The sequence below is a fragment of the Corvus brachyrhynchos genome, unplaced genomic scaffold (genome assembly GCF_000691975.1).
Source record: "Corvus brachyrhynchos isolate BGI_N302 unplaced genomic scaffold, ASM69197v1 scaffold237, whole genome shotgun sequence".
NCBI classification, from domain to species: domain Eukaryota; kingdom Metazoa; phylum Chordata; class Aves; order Passeriformes; family Corvidae; genus Corvus; species Corvus brachyrhynchos.
Window position 1 is genome coordinate 1,950,794 of NW_008238959.1, and position 17,610 is coordinate 1,968,403.

The 17,610-nt window shown below is 40.2% G+C and overlaps 1 protein-coding gene across 1 annotated transcript in view; it reads right to left on the reverse strand.

Annotated features, from left to right (window-relative positions):
* Window positions 1-17,610, reverse strand: part of PHLPP1 (PH domain and leucine rich repeat protein phosphatase 1) — a 64,575-nt gene that overhangs the window by 39,604 nt on the left and 7,361 nt on the right. Inside the window, 1 exon segment of the mRNA XM_017738599.1 lies at window positions 6,966-7,132. Coding sequence (XP_017594088.1) covers window positions 6,966-7,132 — 167 coding nt within the window.

The window sequence follows — 17,610 nt, forward strand, 5'->3', positions numbered from 1 at the left end:
ATTGTAATGGCCAATATACAAACACTCACTTTGCTGAACAAAAATAGCCCTCCTTTAAGCTAGAGCAAAATGTTGACATGTCAACCCTTGGGTTTAAACATACAATATGACTGAACACTAATTGCCCTAATTGAGCCAAAAACTGCCCACTTATTTAATCCTGAAGCTGCCACTTCAGGAAGGGCTTTAGTTTGACATACGCAAAATAAGGAGAGGGACTAATAAGAGAAGTTTGTATTATGGCAAAGCAGTGAACTGACTGACGTGCTAATTTCAAATTCAGACCCACCTGGTGTGAACAGCAGAGGAATTTCCATCACACAGTACAGCATTTGTGTTGCACTATGTTTGGGGCAAGGGGAATAGTGTATTCCAACTGGCAGTCATCCACCATCATTGAAATGCAGCCATAACAGACTCTTGTGATAAAACTGGTCTTGCCTTACTCTTACCAAAATCAATTAAAAAGCAGTATTTTACTGTAGGGTATGCCCAGCCACCGCCCTGGAGGGATGTCTGCTGAGATAAGAGATTGCATAATCGCCCAGCAGGACTCCCTGGAAAGGCAACCACTTCTTTAGTCACGGCGAGAAAAGACAGACCCAGAATCCTCTGGGAGACCCTGTGCGGATCCCTTGTAACCCACTGGCCTTTACCCTCTGGCACCCACCCCCTGTATCCCTATAAAGCGAGCCCCCTGCCCCTGCGAGGAGAGAACGCTCGCCCCAGCTCCCCTTCGCTGGAGTGCGGAATCAGCTACTCGATCCTCTTGTCTCTCTCTCTGGTCTGGTTTGGCCTGGAGGCTGCCCTGCAGAGCTGAGCTGAAATCACCAGCTGACAATCACTAAAGAGCTGACAGCTTCTGCAAGGGCCCTCCTGCCAGCAGCTGAGGGAAGACACCGGGCCTCGGGAAGGCAATTCCTTTTGGGACCATCTCTCTGGACCAGTCACCTCTTCCTTGGTCAGAGCTACTGACCCCTCACCAGCTGTCATATTTTACTACACCTGAAAGGGAAGGCGTGGCTTAATAAAGAACTCAGTCTAAGGAAAACAATCACTTTTCCAAACGTATCTCCAGAACCTGGGCTCTCATGACTGTCCTGTGGTTACAGCTCAGTATTATTTTCAAGCAGCAACAGAAGTGTCCCCCAGTTTCAGCACCATTTCTGAACAGAACGATGGAGTTTGCCTTGCAGTGCTGTGACAAGTTTTGGAACTAAACTAAAACTTGCCACCTTCTTGAACACCGGCTACTCTGGCCAATTACTTAATCATGAGGAGAATTTCCATAAAATTCTGCCACGGCAGCTTCCCCCTTGGAAATAAAAGGTGCAATTTACTCCCTTTTTGCAGTTGTGTTGGATTCCCCATCCACAGCCTTACTGCCTAAGGGAGCTGCTAGCCTAGTGCCAGAAATACTGTCACACCATTCCCCTTCCAGAAAGGTGTCATTGCAAAAGTCTTAAATTACTAAGACAATTCAAATGAACAAATAATCGGATGTTATGTCAAATTCAGACTACCTCCAAACTTAAAAACAATAAAGCTTTTATTATATTACATGGTTGGTAAGACTACCATAAAGACAAGAGAACCAAATATATGGTTTTTTAGTGGAAATAACCTGAACCTACACTACTGCACAAGGCAGTTCTCAATTTCTGCACATACCTACCATGCACTGCTTCATATAGGGAGAATGACTGACCTCGGAGGAAGGACAAAATTCTTAGGAAAAAACACTGAAAATATATTCACTTCCTCTCTACTGGAAATTTATAATTGAAAAACAAAAGCATTAACTAGGGGTGGACTTCCAAACTGAGACATGTTTAACTACATGAAAAGAAACCCTTACTTTGGAAGCCATATTAGAAAAAAGTACACAAGTAAACTGAAGACTGATACACAATAACTGGATTCCACAAATACGTTCACTTGTTGAAACATTACTTGGAAGAGATACTGCTGTACTTAGCCTTACAGTTCACTAAAGTGAATCCAATTAATCCAAGTGCAATTTCTATTTTTAGACTCCACTATTTTAAAAAATGCTATTTTTATAGCCTGTATCTTACTGCCATTTATTTTTCTCATCCCACTATTAAGTTCACTGTTCAAATTCAAAAAATAAAGTTTAAAAATTCAATGTGTTTCAGGTATTAAAACAATTTTGCAACTGTCCCCACTTAGTTGTTTGCAGAGACTTAATTTTATGATTTCATTTTTCTTTAATTAAGTGTCACTGATTTTTGCTAGGTGTTCACGAGAACACTTTCTTGAAATCACAAAGATACACAGGAGTTAAGGAGAACACAGTCATGAAAGTTTGGGAAGATGCACTAACAAAAGCAAACTCTTTCTTCAATATCTTTACAAGTTGGATAAAACAAAAGCAGTCAAGTTACATAAACAACAAACTCCAAGTGCCATCTTTAGCATTACAAATATTAAAAACAAAAATAAATTCCAATGCTACAGAGATGAGAAAATAAGTGTAGCACCCAAATCTAGCAAGCACTCGATGGGGTTTGTTACTAGTAGACCTGTGTTATCAATACCACATCAACCTTTCCTCTTGCCCTGCTGCTTAGATGGCTGCACTTCAGTGTTTGACTTCAAGTGAAAGAGGAGAAACTATATAAAAGTAAGGTTTCCTCCTCTCCAAGACCAACAGAGTTGTGACAGGAAGCCCCCTGCATCTTCACACACCATGGAGAAAGCAAAGGTAGCAATGCTCCACATACTAAGAATCATTTGAATATTAAAAAAAAACCCCAACCAAAACCCAAGCCACCAACCCAAAAATTAAGGGGGGGAGGCGGGGAAGGAGAAAGCTCAAATACTTCCAAGTGCATCTACTGGCAGTGCCCTGTGGGGCCTGGCAAGGGGGAAGATGCATAAGTGACATTCATTAAACCATCCAACTTTCTCCACTAACTGCAGCTTCATACACTAATAGCAATAATCACAAGAAGTACCTCAATGCGCTTTGAGGCCAGCCAAGAGGCAGGCTGGAGTCTTTCCTCCCTGCTCCTCAATCTCCAGGTACAAGTTAAGATCAAGCTGCATTTCACACTGACTTCTGGCAACCTTGCCTGCTGGGTTCATACCAGTTAGGTTGGCAATACTGGTTCCCCCTCACTTCCAAGCATTCTCTGAACAAAGATTACATTTTAAATTACCTTCTTACTGCACAATGAATTTGTAAGGAGGGTTTAGCTTGAGGTTGCCTGAAATCCTGAGTTTTCAGATAAAAATCAGAAGTTGCAAGGGAATTCAGAAATACTTGCATCAGTAATTCAGAGTGCTCTAGCCTTCTCATAACCTAGAGATGCATCTTCAAATTTCTGCCACTATCCCTGAAGAGTTTCAACTGAGATGCCAGAGAAGGCAGTTCATTTCTAAAAGGGCTCTGGGAGAGAAAAGGTACCCACTGATGTTAAAATAAAAATCCATATAATCACTGCCAACAATAAACAACCACAATCAGAATAATAATTCATTCTTTAGATAAAACTGGCAAGCATACTTTTACTTATTTTTAAAACAACTTTTTGTCTTATTACATCTCCCTTTTCTTTTTCTTATGTTTCTTTTAAATCTGCAACAGTGTTATCTTAAAAATCCACATACTGATAACTTACTTTTCAACGTTAACAAGAAAATAATATTCTTTATGCCAACCACTTTTTCCAACAACGCCAACTGAAACAATTACTGATAAAGTGATCTCAGTCCAGTGAAGCAGAGCAACAGTAAATAAAGACTATGGTCTAGTCTTTTGCTTCAAACCCAGAGCAACAGTACTCTGCAAAATTAGCAAGCCTGAACTCTTGTTAGCATTTCAACTGGGGAAGCTCCTCTCTTATCCTAAAGAGAAACATCCTTCCTGTAATTTTAAAAAAGATTCTGTGAGGGAGAATAATTTTGTAGCATCATCAATATGTAGCATCATTTGCTACTTTTTTCAGCACAGATGAATTTTCAGATGGCTTACTTGTATACGTAGTATGAAATAAGTATTCCCTGATAAGCAGGAAAAGAGAGATGTAGCTGTATTTATCTTTCAATATTCAGACAGTTCAGTTATGGAAGTTCACAGCTGCAGAGCATCTACAGCAACAAAAGGGGGTTGAGTGGACAGCAAAACAAGCAGAAGTGCAGCTTCTGGGAAAAAAGTGCATCTACACCTCCGTACACCTTCAGATGTCATGTACTGAGCAGGACTAAACATTTTATTCATAAATGCAACAAATTATATTATTTTAACAACTGAAAGAAGCAACTGCATAAACAAAACCAGAAATTCCTTTTTCCCCCGATACATTCCTGACTGTACCTGCCATGTCAGTGCATATGTCAGCATGTCATTACTATGACCCAGCTGCTTGCAAGTCTACTCAGTGGGTGGCTGAAAAGTTGGTGTTTTATTGTGTCTTTGACAGACTTGTTTTGAAATCCAGCATTCATTAAATTACCACCTAAAGTGATTTATTAAGAGGAACTGCAGCACCAAGAACTGCTTACAGCAAGACAAATTTTCCTAGACTGCCTTGCTAACCAGGTTTTATTTAAAAATTGTACCAGGAAGGGTAGGTATATAAATGCCAATGTGTTTTGCTCACAACATCCAAGCACATGGTTATTTTGGAGCCTTAAATACTTCTAGGCTTGATTCAGTGGTGTTGTGCCTCGTGTGCGGCTGCAATTTAGCAATTCCTCATTTTGTATAAAAGCCAACAGTACCAAATCAGAACAGCAAAGACTTGCTTTCCAGTGATTTGAAAGAACACGGGTGAACAAAAAAAGACTTTTGGTTTATTCAGTGAAGTTTTACTTTGCACAACCCCTATAAATATGAAAATGGTTTTATGGAATTGGATTAAAAAGAAAAAATAAATGAATTAGACAACGTGTGTTCACAGGAATGACAAGCCTCACTTTACACACATTTTGATACTGGGTTTCACTAATAATTTCAAAACATATGGTGCTCTTCCTCTTGCTAGATATTTGTGCATTTACTCACTACAGAAAAGCAGACTTACTAGGAGTCGAGCTGGCACAAAGCCTTTTGGGAACACAAGTACAACTCAAGTTTTCCCACCCGAAAGAGAAGCCAGTTCTGTGTTTCTTAGGGCAGGAAGGAGAATGGCTGGGGAATACACTCCAGGGTCAGGCTCATGCTTTTGCTGCAGTAGGGAGGCAAAAGACAATTGATGGGGCCTTCCCACTGGCACAGCAATAGAAACAGTGGCAACAGCTTCCAGCTACTCACTGCCTGGGTGATGCCACCTGTGCTGGGTGAAGATAAGGCTGGGGGACATCAAACAAGCAAAGGGAAACATCAAGGGCATGAGTTTGTGTTGCACCAACTCGGATCCACCAAAACAGCACTGTGTAACCTAATTTTTTTTTTCCTCCAGAAGTTCCCAGACCTGCCTCATGCCTTTTTGCCAAGCTCAAAGCAGTGGAAGCAGAGCAGACTATTACTTGCTGACAAAATAGGACCAGCTCACAGAAGAATGAGAGGAAAACAGTTTTACACCACTTCAGTTATATGCCACTTCTCCAGATTTTCCTTATGCAGAATCTCAGAAAACAGGAGAGTTATATTTTGTCACCTGAACTCTTTCACTCCTGTATGTTCAGGCTCACGTTAGTGAGAAAAATTTTAACAGGTTATTAACTATCAGAAAGACTCACCAGCTGTTCCTACAACTGCAGTACGAAGAGAACATTGAACAGAGAATGAACATTGCCCATCACATTAATAAACAATGCTTTCTAATCCCAAACAGAGTTAGTTGTAGGTACACGGAGAAATCCAAATCTATTCCAAACAGAAATTAGCTGTAGGTACATGGACAAAGCATAATCAAGTATCTCCTTTATACCTTCTGATATTTAAAAAGGAAAAATTATAGTAAGTCATTAAAATAAGAGACATTGATTATTTGTCCATGTTCATAGCTAGTTTATGCTAAAATTCCACTTGCTATCTGGAGACCTGTGTTGACATTTACAGAACACTTAATCCAGTCAGAATTTCTCTCCAGACTGTGTTCATAAGGTCTTGGAATTGCTGTATGTTTTGTTTGTGAAACAGACTTGCTGGGTTCATTCATCTTCCATTACGCCAAATTTTTAGGTTTTCCAAAATGAAATTGGAATTACATAAAAATACAACAGCCCGCATAATCCATCTTGTATTTTTCGGTTGTTTTTCAAAGAGGAAGGGATTTAGAAATGTGGTTTAAGACTTTTTTTTTGAACAGGACCATCCACAAATATAATCTTGAGGTACTCTGCAATTCAGTTACCACTGAAATTAAAATCTCAGCTTTATATTCAGTATGGGAACATTCATCTTTGTGAATACAGAAAGCCTGCTGATTCCACAGAACACATACATTAAATCATTCAGAGCATCAATCATGCTGCTGTCTACCCATTTGTTACATTCTCGGATGAGCTGCAGTGGAAAGAACTGGAAGGTCACAGCTACTACAAAAGAAGAATTAGTGTTGAGCAGAGTAGAAAGAGGACAAGAACCAGGCTGAATTTATGAAATCAGGGCTTTCTTTGCTTGGGAGGGGGAAACAAAAAGTTCTTCACTTGGTCACATGCAGTACTGTTCCTACCTAGAATGGCTCCCTTTGATGGGTAACTCACCAACTCATACTCACTCACATGAGTCAAAGGCTGAAGAACTACAGTCTGGCCTCAGTAGGTAGATAAAAACACATTATGAAAATTGCATTTTGGGCTGAAAATATCCTTCTATTTACAAGAAAAACATTAAGTTTCTTATGAAAGCCAGTCTGTAGTTTCTAACACACAAAGTTAAGCAATTTCTGTCAGGCCAACGTTCCACAAGAGGAGGTAGTAATTTTTAGGAAAGTTTCTGCATATCATGGCTCCAAGGACAGAGGAAGACTAGTACAACCATACCACTTTACCTTTGTAATTCACTAAGCGCTCTACTTGTAGATGGGCTGGGGTTTAGCCTCAGGAAGTTCTGCTTTAAATTGAGATGAGTGAGGTCTTGGCTATAAAACAGGTTGGCAGGCAGGTGCTCCAGGCTGCAGCATGAAAGATCCACTGAGCTTATGCGTTGTGATGCAACCTGGAAGTCAAGCACAACACCAATATATTAATACTGTAATAAAATAAAGAACATTTCCTTCACCCCTACCAGCACAACATAAAATTTTAAGCACAGCAGAAGCCAGTGTTGGCATATATAGATGATCTAACACAGTTTACGTAAGTGCTGCAAGTTATGCCAGGATCTCTTTCTTGGCCTCAGTGCTTAAACCAGGTCCACAGACAGCTAGCAGGGAGGAAAGAGCAAAGGTCTGTCAAATTAATATGTGAAATGGATCCATTTTCATTTATGAAGTTATGCGATACTTTACAACCAGAAAAAAAAAAAAGATACTTTTGACATAAGGTTTAGTTTAGTCCTTTGGGTAGAATTGCCTCTTCCAAGTGGAGGTGAGGGGTTAGCCGACATCATCTTGTCTTGGTTTCGTATGTCCAAGACGGGTATTAAATGACAAAAGAGTTATCCCATTTACACCTTACTGAAGAGAAAAAATAACCCACCAGCAAAGCACTGAGCACTCATCTCTTCTCAATGAATTAGAAGACCGTCCAAAAGTGATAAAAAATATGACAAAAAAACTCCTGAGATTTGCAGGCTTAACACTGTTTTCTAGAAAGAGAAAGGTAAAACAAACACAGTCTGTAGAGGCTAAAAAAGAATCATACCACTGAGCACTATATATATATAGCTAGCATCATTCCACAGAGACCTATAGACAAATTCTTCAAGTAATGGCAATTCTGCCCCTTTGCAAATCTCTAGGATACAACTCAGTGAACTACATCCCGCTGTTTTACTTATTTACTAGACTTCACTAAAAATAAATAAATATCACCAGCAAAGTCAAAAACAAACCCAAGACTGCAATGTAGTATGCTTACATTTTCTGTCCGACACTCAAAAATATTCTTTCATAAAGTAGAGTCACAGACATGCTACATGGCAAAGCACCACCACACAGTAATGCAAGGCAGTGGGGATGGTGGGCAAGGAGAAGGAGTCAAATGCTAGAAGAAGGAGAGGCATTTTTGGAGCAGGCATGGTTTAAGCAAAGGAGAAGAAGCAAACAACTTCACCACCATTTTAGACTTCTGGGACCACACCAACAGTGCTCAAATGTGTTCTGTCAGCTGCTTACACCAAAAGAAGCTATTGTTTCACTGGCCTTTTATGCTGGGATTCTGGAGGGACAAACACCACATCTAAGGGGCAGAAAGAGGAAAAGACCCAACAACTCCTAATCAATACCCAGTAACGTAAGAGCTTCTCAACTCAGAGGAAGGACACACCACTCAATCTTCTGGGCAGAGATACAGTCTCTGCCACCACGTACTCTGAAACTAGAGCCATCATGCTTTGAGGAGGTAAGCAAAGTAGCTTGCCACTGAAAGGAAGGCCACAGAAATTTTTTTTCCTCTCCAACGCAAGCTACACAGGCCTTAGAATAAGTGGTTGCTATTATAAACACACAGCCATAGGCTTCAAGGGGAACAGGCAGTGCAGTGTTTTTCTCCAATGCAGCCGTTAATAATCCAGTCCTCCCACATCCATTAAAATGCTTGAATTTTTGTTACTCTATTAGTTCAGTCCTTTTGTTACTGTAGCTAGTATTTTTCTTCCCCTTGTAGTATGAGACAAGAATTATTCATAGGCTATACTGAGCAGTCATTTCTGAATGCTGGATATTCAGTCTGTTTATGCCCAGTACTGTACAGTTCTGATCACACTGCAAACACAAGAGATGACAAACTGCTGATGCCCGTTAAATTAAAAAGGAGGAATGTTTCATTTCAGGTGTAATTCTTGTATACACTGTTGCTCCAACTACTTGTTTGGAATGTGATATGAACAGCAATAAGCAACCCAGCAGTGCTTAGCAAACCACATTACTCTAAAAATATCTCAAGAACCAGAAATGGGAACTCTTGAGTGGGAATCATGATAATGCAGCCAAACAAGATCAAATATGCAAATTCTACTGTTGCCTCAAAAAAGGATGCAAATCCTTTCTTAAAACTGTCAAACCCTGAGAAATAAATCTAGTTAAAAGTAATTTTGTTTTTACAGGTTATATGTACTGGTTATTTTTTGTTTGACCTTTTTTTAAAAAGGAACACTTTATTATACAAAGCATTTAATTAGTTTTTTCAAGCAATTGACAAATATTGAATGATGCTTCTTCCAGAGAGATAACTGTAAAAGTTAAAACCATTTTTTAAAAGGTGTTAATTCTGGAATCAATTGTAATTTTATCAGTCTTTCTGTTACCAAGCAGTACTCTAAGAATTAACTCCTGAATTGTTACAAGGAAGGCTCATATAAATACACATAGTTATTCTCACAGGCAGGGATAAAGACTTTTCTCTTTTCATTGCTCAATACTGTTCTGTAACAAATTCCTACAGAACACAGCAACAAGATGAAAAACAAAGAAGAGTAATGAAGGAGAACATCATCTTAACAATACTTTCTTTCATTCACCAGAAACTTTCACCAGTTGTTTTGAAGTTGAATATAGAAATTCTGAAATTACATTGTTCCGAAACCAAACAATAAAGGAATATTTCAATCTTGCAACTGTCTGCAACTGACTTAAATGCAGCAAGACTCCACATGCTTATGTTTGCTATTGTTTATTAAACGCAAAGACTTTTTTGTAAAAGATGATACAGTTCTTTAATAAAGCACTGGGTTTCCCTGACTCACTCTGGAGAATCACTGCAGAGATAATGTGATAATGGGTGGGAAAACACTCAGTAGAATATCCCTCACACTCAAAGAATAAAAAGCATCTGGAGAAAAGGAACATTATCTGCAGAAAGTGTGTTTTCACTGGAAGAAAACAAAACCAAAACATTCCACTGTAAATAAATACCTCAACAAGTTATCTGGGCTGCATTCAACACATCCGTGCTCCCACAAGCATAGTGAAGAGAGTTGGTGTGGTAGCACTGCTAGAGGGAAAGGCTTTCTAGATACACAGGGAACCTGCATTATGGACTTGTTATGGTTTGTTTGGTGTTTTCTTGTGGAAAACTCTTAAGTATAGCTGTCTGATAAGCTGTATGCACATACATAAAAAAAAAACCACAAGCAGCACAATTCACAACTCCACAGGCAGAAGCCGCCATTGCCCAGACCAACCCCTCTCGAAAGTCTTCTCACCCTATCTCAAATTGCACAGAGCCTTCACACTTGTGTCACACGAAACCACTGCTGCATTTCCAGCACCAATAACACTGAGGAAACGGCTGGGGCAATGACCTTCTCAGAAGATGGTACATCACAAGCTCTCAACGACAGGAGCTACTGCAGGAGCTGTAGAGTTAAAGCCTGTCTCTGCAAGACATGAAACATTTGGCAGCCATGCAGCTCAAACACAAAGCAAGATCTCATACTTTTTGAAGTCCATTTCTCAGTTGGGATATTCAGTCATCAAAAAACATAAACAAACAATATGAAATATGCTTTCTCCATTCCCTGGATATGATTTTTAAACACTTTACAGTCTGTCATTGTGTTGCAATGTCCCCCACTGTAACACTAGAGGAGTAGTAACGGGGTAAGGCCATGCTGAGTTTTGTACATCAAACCACAAAGTCCAGTGGAAGATTTTTTTTTCCCAGTTCCTGTTGAAACCTCAGTTATGCATCCTAGGCCTACACTGTTCTAAGTTATTTTTTTCAATCTTCACATGAATATGGCAAACTAAGTGGAGTTTGGAAGAAGTGATATACAATGTAGCACATGTACCACAGAAAGCCCTGGGTCTACCCACTGCAAACACCAAAAACCTGTTATTGTGCTTTTAATTTTCCCACAGCAGCAACAAAATGCAGATTTATTCTCCAAATACCACCACAAATAATGCTGCTGGAGAGCTCATCTCCCTCCTTGGGCACTGTGCCTTCTGCTCCTCCCCTCCTAAGAGCAGCACACATGCCAAAGAAATAGGAATCTCCCTAATATGAAAACTCACTTTTATACATGCACTACTTGTGCCCCAATATACCTACAAATAAAAACAACTATTCAAAAATGCCAGCAGTACCTCTCATGTCTAGATTCCAGGCAACACCTCAAATAAAGGTTTGCTGAAGTGTTTTGATTTTAATTTTTTTTTAATTATTATTTTTTAAAAGGAAACAGTATTTCAAGACTTGTGAAAGTACAGTACGGGTTCACTGTAAATCTTTAACAGCTGGCAACAAAAATACAGAAAAATACTTGCATCAACCCATATTCTTGCTGTTTCTTGCTACACAGGGCTGAAAAACCACTTTGCTTTGTCCATCAGTATAATTACACCTCTGTCACTGAGCTATGCAACAAGACTGATTATCGTCTTTGTTTTAAAGCCTTGGCTATACTACAGAAATGATCTGTGGCTGACAATGGATGTCAGGAATGGGCACAGCTGAACCCAGCTGTATGGACAAACACAAGTCTTGTTTATACAAGGACATCTTTTGGTGTGTCCTGTGGTGTGAATTTAAACCAATGTAATTATGTCTTTTTCCTGTTTACCCTCATCCCATTCCCTATAGCTCTATTCAGATAAGAAATTACTGCTTAGGACTTCAACAGAAGACAAAATAGCTAAGCAGCCCACACTGTACAGGCAGCCAACTTCCCAGTCTGTTTGAACTGAGCTGACAATGTTAAATTATACCTGCTGTAGACATGCAATGCAAAGGCAGTTAAATTTTTCTCCTTTAGGTTTTGTTTTTAAACAGTTTGATAATCATCACATCCCACCAATGCCTGCATAAGCCTTAACTAAACAGTGATACATAATGAAATACCTAAACTAACTTAGAGCAAACAGGTTCTCCTCACTTCAGAACTAGCCTTGCTTCAAATCCTAATCCTCCTTTCTATTCAAACATCAAAGCCCTGCTCAGCAGAGAGGCCTCCCTCCACTAAGCTGAATTCCACAGCCGGGAAGCACATTGGTGCCCTCAGCCACAGCCAAGAGCTGAGGAACTGTTTAGCCTGGTAAACAATCTAATGCCAAAAAACTTAATGAAGGGGAGGGGGAGAACAGAACATTTGCTTTTTCTTTAAAGCCATATTGATGCCTGAGATGGCCACCTAAAAACAGAGACTAGACAAGAATAAGGGAATAAAAGTAAGTATTTATTTGAAGGGCCTTCAAAGGTACACCCTGGGCAGGCCAAAGGCTACACCCAAGATGGACAGATGGTCACGGGTTTTTCACACTTTTATAAGTTCAGTTCATTTGCATATCAGGATCAATTCTCCAATTACAACCCCAGTTAATGATGTAATTACCCCAAGTTTGTCCTCCTCTCCAGAAGCCTTAGTTTACACATTTTGGGCCTAGGACAATCTGGGTGTCCTTGGAGAGCAAACCTAGAGTGGCTTGTTATGTCTAACTAGCATGAGAGAACAGCAGCTAACAGGCCACAAGAAACTTCAGAGTTACACACTAGGCAGTACAGGATTTGAAAAATATAAAAGTTAAAGCCTAAGGCATCAATATATTTTCATTTTTAAATGACAACTGTTAAAATGACTGCAGCCCAAGGGTTAAAAGGTACTGGCTTTTCTGGCATCTCCTTTTTGTTTTCTTTCAAATGTCAAATTAGATACACGCCAGCTCCAGCTAAGGGCCTTGCATAGAAAACATAAAACCCAGCAAAGGCTTGAAAGCCTGCCACTCAGATCCACAAACCCAACAGGCAATGCCATAGGTCAGAGTAGTAATTCCCTACTTAGAGAAGGGCAGAAGTGCACGCCAGTGTGGCAGTACTCACAGGGCTCCTCTGCAGGTGAACCCGCCAAAAGCCTCTGGTACAAATACCTCACGCCAACAAGACTCAGGGGCACAAAAATTATTTAAACTTGTCCCTTCTCTGCTCTCCTTATCACTGAACAAAGTTTTATAAGCAAACAGCTCATTTCTACTTTTGGCCCTTGTGCAAACCTCTAACAACTGAAAACAGCATTAGCAAACGTGTGTGGGGAGGCAGAAATGTGAAGGGGATTAACCAGAAGTTGGGCTCCCTCATCTTTTGTGATAGGAAACCAGAAAAAATTTAATAGATGTGAAAGCCAGTGTCCCAGGTTTAACATAAAGATCTTGACAGCAAGAATTTGGCAAAAAAGGTGACATTCATCATCTATCATTTGGAAATGCTGGGTAGTATCTGAAGTCATTACCAGAATACGAGTGTTTTCCTGGAGGAAAAGTACTCTTCTTTTAGAGATCATGTACTGGTATCGATATTAGTCAGGGAATGATACCAACACTGTTCCTTGGTCACAGTCACACTGGGATGCTCAGACTAAGATCCCTGCAAGGACAAGGCTTAAGATGCAACTTAGAGTTATGTGACAGTAATTAGCTGTAGCATTAAGCTACTTATAATTCAGGCATGTGAATCTCCATTTGGTGGAGCAAGGAATATTAACATCCTTAAAACAGCTCGACTGAAAATAATTCATTTGTAAATACTGCCAAAGAGGTGTCAGTCTCATAAAAATTAAAAAATACCCCTTTTTCTGCTTACTATTCCTGTTAGATTTATTTTTTCACAAAGACAAGCTGCTGTACTGCCAAGCAAGCAGACTTTGCAATGAGCAGCCCTCCACCAAAGACTTTCTTTCAGCATTTTTTCACTTCAGCATGGGAAAATCATGCAGCAGATCCTCAGGGAAGCAATGCTAAGGCACATAAAGACAGTAAGTGCAAATCATGCCTGGCCAATCTGGTGGCCTTTTCATGATAGAGTGACTGCAGTGGTCAGCAACAGAAGACCAACTGATGTCATCCACCTGGACTTCTCTAAGGCCTTCAACACAGACCCACACAACATCCTTATCTCCAAACCATAAAGACATGGATTTGAAGGGTGGACTATTCAGTGGATACGGAATTAGCTGGATGGATGCAGCCAAAGTTGTGGTCAACAGCTCTATGTCAGGTGAAGGCTGGTGGAGGGTAGTGTCCCTGAGGACAGGGTCTTACAACTGGTGCTCTTTAATATATTTATCAATGACATAGTGAGATTAAGGGAACCCTCAGCAAGCTTAGAGATGAAGCAACAGAAGGAAGAGATGCCATCCTGAAGGACCGGGACAAGCCTGAAAAGTGGGCCCACAAGAGCCTCATGAAGTTTAAGAAGTCCAAGTCCCAGGAGCTACACCTGGGCCAGGGGGCAATCCCAGACATAAGTACAGACTGGTAGAAGTCATCACTGCAAGCAGCTCTGTGGAGGAGGACTGGGGTTTCTGGTGGATGAAAAGCCAGACATGAGCCAACAATGTGCACTCACAGCCAAGAAGGCCAACTACAGCCTGGGCTGCATGAAGAGTCGTGGCCAGGAGAGCAAGGAGGATGATTCTCCCATTCTACTTTGCCCTTGTGAGACCCCACCTGGAGTGCTGCATCCAGGTCTAAAGTCTCTAACACAATAAAGATGTGAACTTTTTAGAGCATGTCCAGAGGAAGGCCACAAAGATAATCCAAGGTTGCTCAGAGAAGCTGTGGATGCCCTGTCCCTGGAAGTGTTCGAAGTCAGATTGGATGGGGCTTTGAGCAACCTGGTCTACTGGAAGGTGTCCGTGCCCATGGTGGGGGTTTTGGAACTAGATAATCTTTAAGGTCTCTTCCAACTCAAACCATTCTATGATATACTGTACATTTCAGACTCTTGCCAGAAGACTTTCACTGGATGTTCGCTTGTCTGAGTCTCCCCAGTCCCACACGGAGAGGGTGGTAGGGTTTTTTTGTTTGCATTAAGTAAGAGATTATGCTAGGTCCTCAGTTTCTGATCTAGGTTCTTTGACACAGCTCTAACATATAGATTAATTCTACAATGAGATGAACTCTTTTCATGCCACTATTCCACTGTAACTCAGAAAGACCTTCTGGCCCAAGTGTTTTGTAATACAAATAATCATGAATATAGCTCTATAGCCTAAAACTGGTCTCCAATACTCATTCCCTCTGTTCCTTGGAGACTTTAATCCTTCTCTACTGACTAGAGAAGATGCCTAAGGAGAGTAAATGTCCCTAAAGTTAGGTTTTGCTAATAATTCCTCTTCTTTCTTCCTTGCTGCTAGACTTTGTTTGGAAAGGCTTTCAGTGTTACAGCCATTCAGTTTCAAGACCAGCTCCATTATAACCTTACACATACCAAAATACAGTACGATATGTCAGTCCCTGCAATGCCCTCCTGTCTTATGGGATGTGCTCACTGTGGACACTTGGTTCCCCTGAGCTTCATTAAGAGCAACATTATGTTCATTCCCCTACTTGCTTTTACTCCTCCACTTTCAGAGGTTGGTGAGAACACTTTGGGATCCTTCTGGACTGAACACACCTTAAAAGGTAACATATGCAACACCTCACTGAGCTTCTAGGTGATGCTTTCCCATATTTATGCAAGAGCTGCACAAATTCAGCTTCAGTAATACCAGAACCTGATTTAGAGGCTTCAAAAGATGGTACTTGAATGCTATTCCAGACGTGTGGGCAATACCTAGTTTTCTGTTCTCACTCTTGGCTGCAATGCTTCAATAACTATTATTAATCAAAGGCAGCAAGCCCAAAACAAGAAACACAGACTCTCTAAATTCCAGCAAAAAAACCCCAAAAAACAAAAACCAAAACACCAGTGAAACTATAATTGCTCTAAAACAGAAATTAAGAGCTTGAAATCATTACACTTTAAAATCAGCTAAACTATTTTGACACGCAAAACTAATCAGCTGAGACAAAACACCAAGCTTCCCTTCTGAACCATTAAGAGAAGCTGATTACACTGAAACATACGCAGAAGTTCATTTCCAAAATGTCAATTAAACCCTAATAACAAAAGGCAAAAAAGAATGGGCTTTGCAGGGAAAAAAGGAAAGAGGAGGAGGAACACTTTCAAGTGTTATCATCAAAAGAGAAACAAAACTGGCTTCAAGTTTGTTTTCCCCAATCTTCTGCTTTCACACTCAAGATGATAGGAAGCCACCAACAGCAAGAATGACCAGATATGGCTTCAGAGTAAAGGTTCCAAACACTGAGGATTTTTCACACACAGAGAAAAGGAAGTCAAGTTCCACATGGAAACCAGAGGTTTGTTTTAGTATTTGTAATCACCACCAAAAGGAAGCTGTGGATTTATTTTTAGGGATCTATTTTTAGAGAAAGCATTATCTCAATATTGCCATTTTATGGTACTAGGGGAAAAAAGGGTTTCCTTGTACTAAACTTAGAGTCATCATGTTTCCTGTAAGTAAGGATCAGCTCAAAAAAAGACCCAGTGAAAAATGAGAATACCTTTCTGGGTTCTCTTTTCTTCAATAGATGTTGAACCAACTTTTCCAATAGGCTAATGGTGCTGCTTAATGTCGAGTGTGAAGAAACCCAAATAGTTATGCCCAAAGAAAACAAACTTTGGTTAAAGGCTATTGTCAAAAGATGCCCACTGATGTTGGCAGTACACTAAACTCATTTTTAGGTCGTATTAGGATAAGGACTCATTTTCCAGCCTCCAAGCACAACTGGCGTAAGAAACAAACCAACTACTTCATGGTCACCTTCTCAGTGACCAGCACATTCCTGACCTCCAACCTGTCCCCAACACACACAAAAACAGGTAGCCCAGAATCACAATGGCACATTCAAACACATGGACTAAGACTATAAAGCTAAAAGGAAATATCAGAAATTCCTAACTGCAACACAAATAGTCTGTTTGTTGCACACAGTCATTCCCTGTAGAATGACCACAGGTGATAACCAACAGCCAGAGGTAAAAGCAAAAACACTAATCTAGAAATTCAGTAAAGTTCTCCACAATATTCCTCCAGAAGAAAGCTACCCATTGCTTAGGGGGCTAAACAGACACTTGGAGAGGAGACAGTGCATCCATTGAGATAAAAGTATGAACTGGCAGAACTGTAACAAGTAACATCCCAAACAACTTAAAACAAACTACGTTATATTTGCATATGATTTTTACACTCACTATTGGTGCTGCAAAATATATACCTGCAAAAAGGTATTCTAAGCCCGTTTTGACCAGTAAGCATTAGAAAAGCCTGTCCCTAATGCCTCCAGAAACAACGGAAGCTTGGTAATAAAAATCACTGCAATGATGAACTCTTTGAAGACAGCTCATTACAGTATCCAGAAATACATACAAAATAGGTCAATCACCTAGAGGGCAAGCCAAGGCAAATACAATGTAGGGCTAACTTAACCATGAGATTAGTGGCTTCAAGCCTTTACAGACGAGAGGCTGCATTTTGTATTAAAAAGCTCTGCAAAGTCTGCGTTCCACAATGCAGCTGGTGTGAAAGTTTCTCACACAACTTTTCCTGGTTGACCATGGCTGACATGAAAAAGCCAAACATTAACATCTGATAGTATCTGAAATAAAGATGAAGCTACATACACAAGTGGATATGCCTTATTACCCATCCCTTTAATTAATGAGCAGAATCTTATGTGCAGAAGGAAAAAGCAGTCC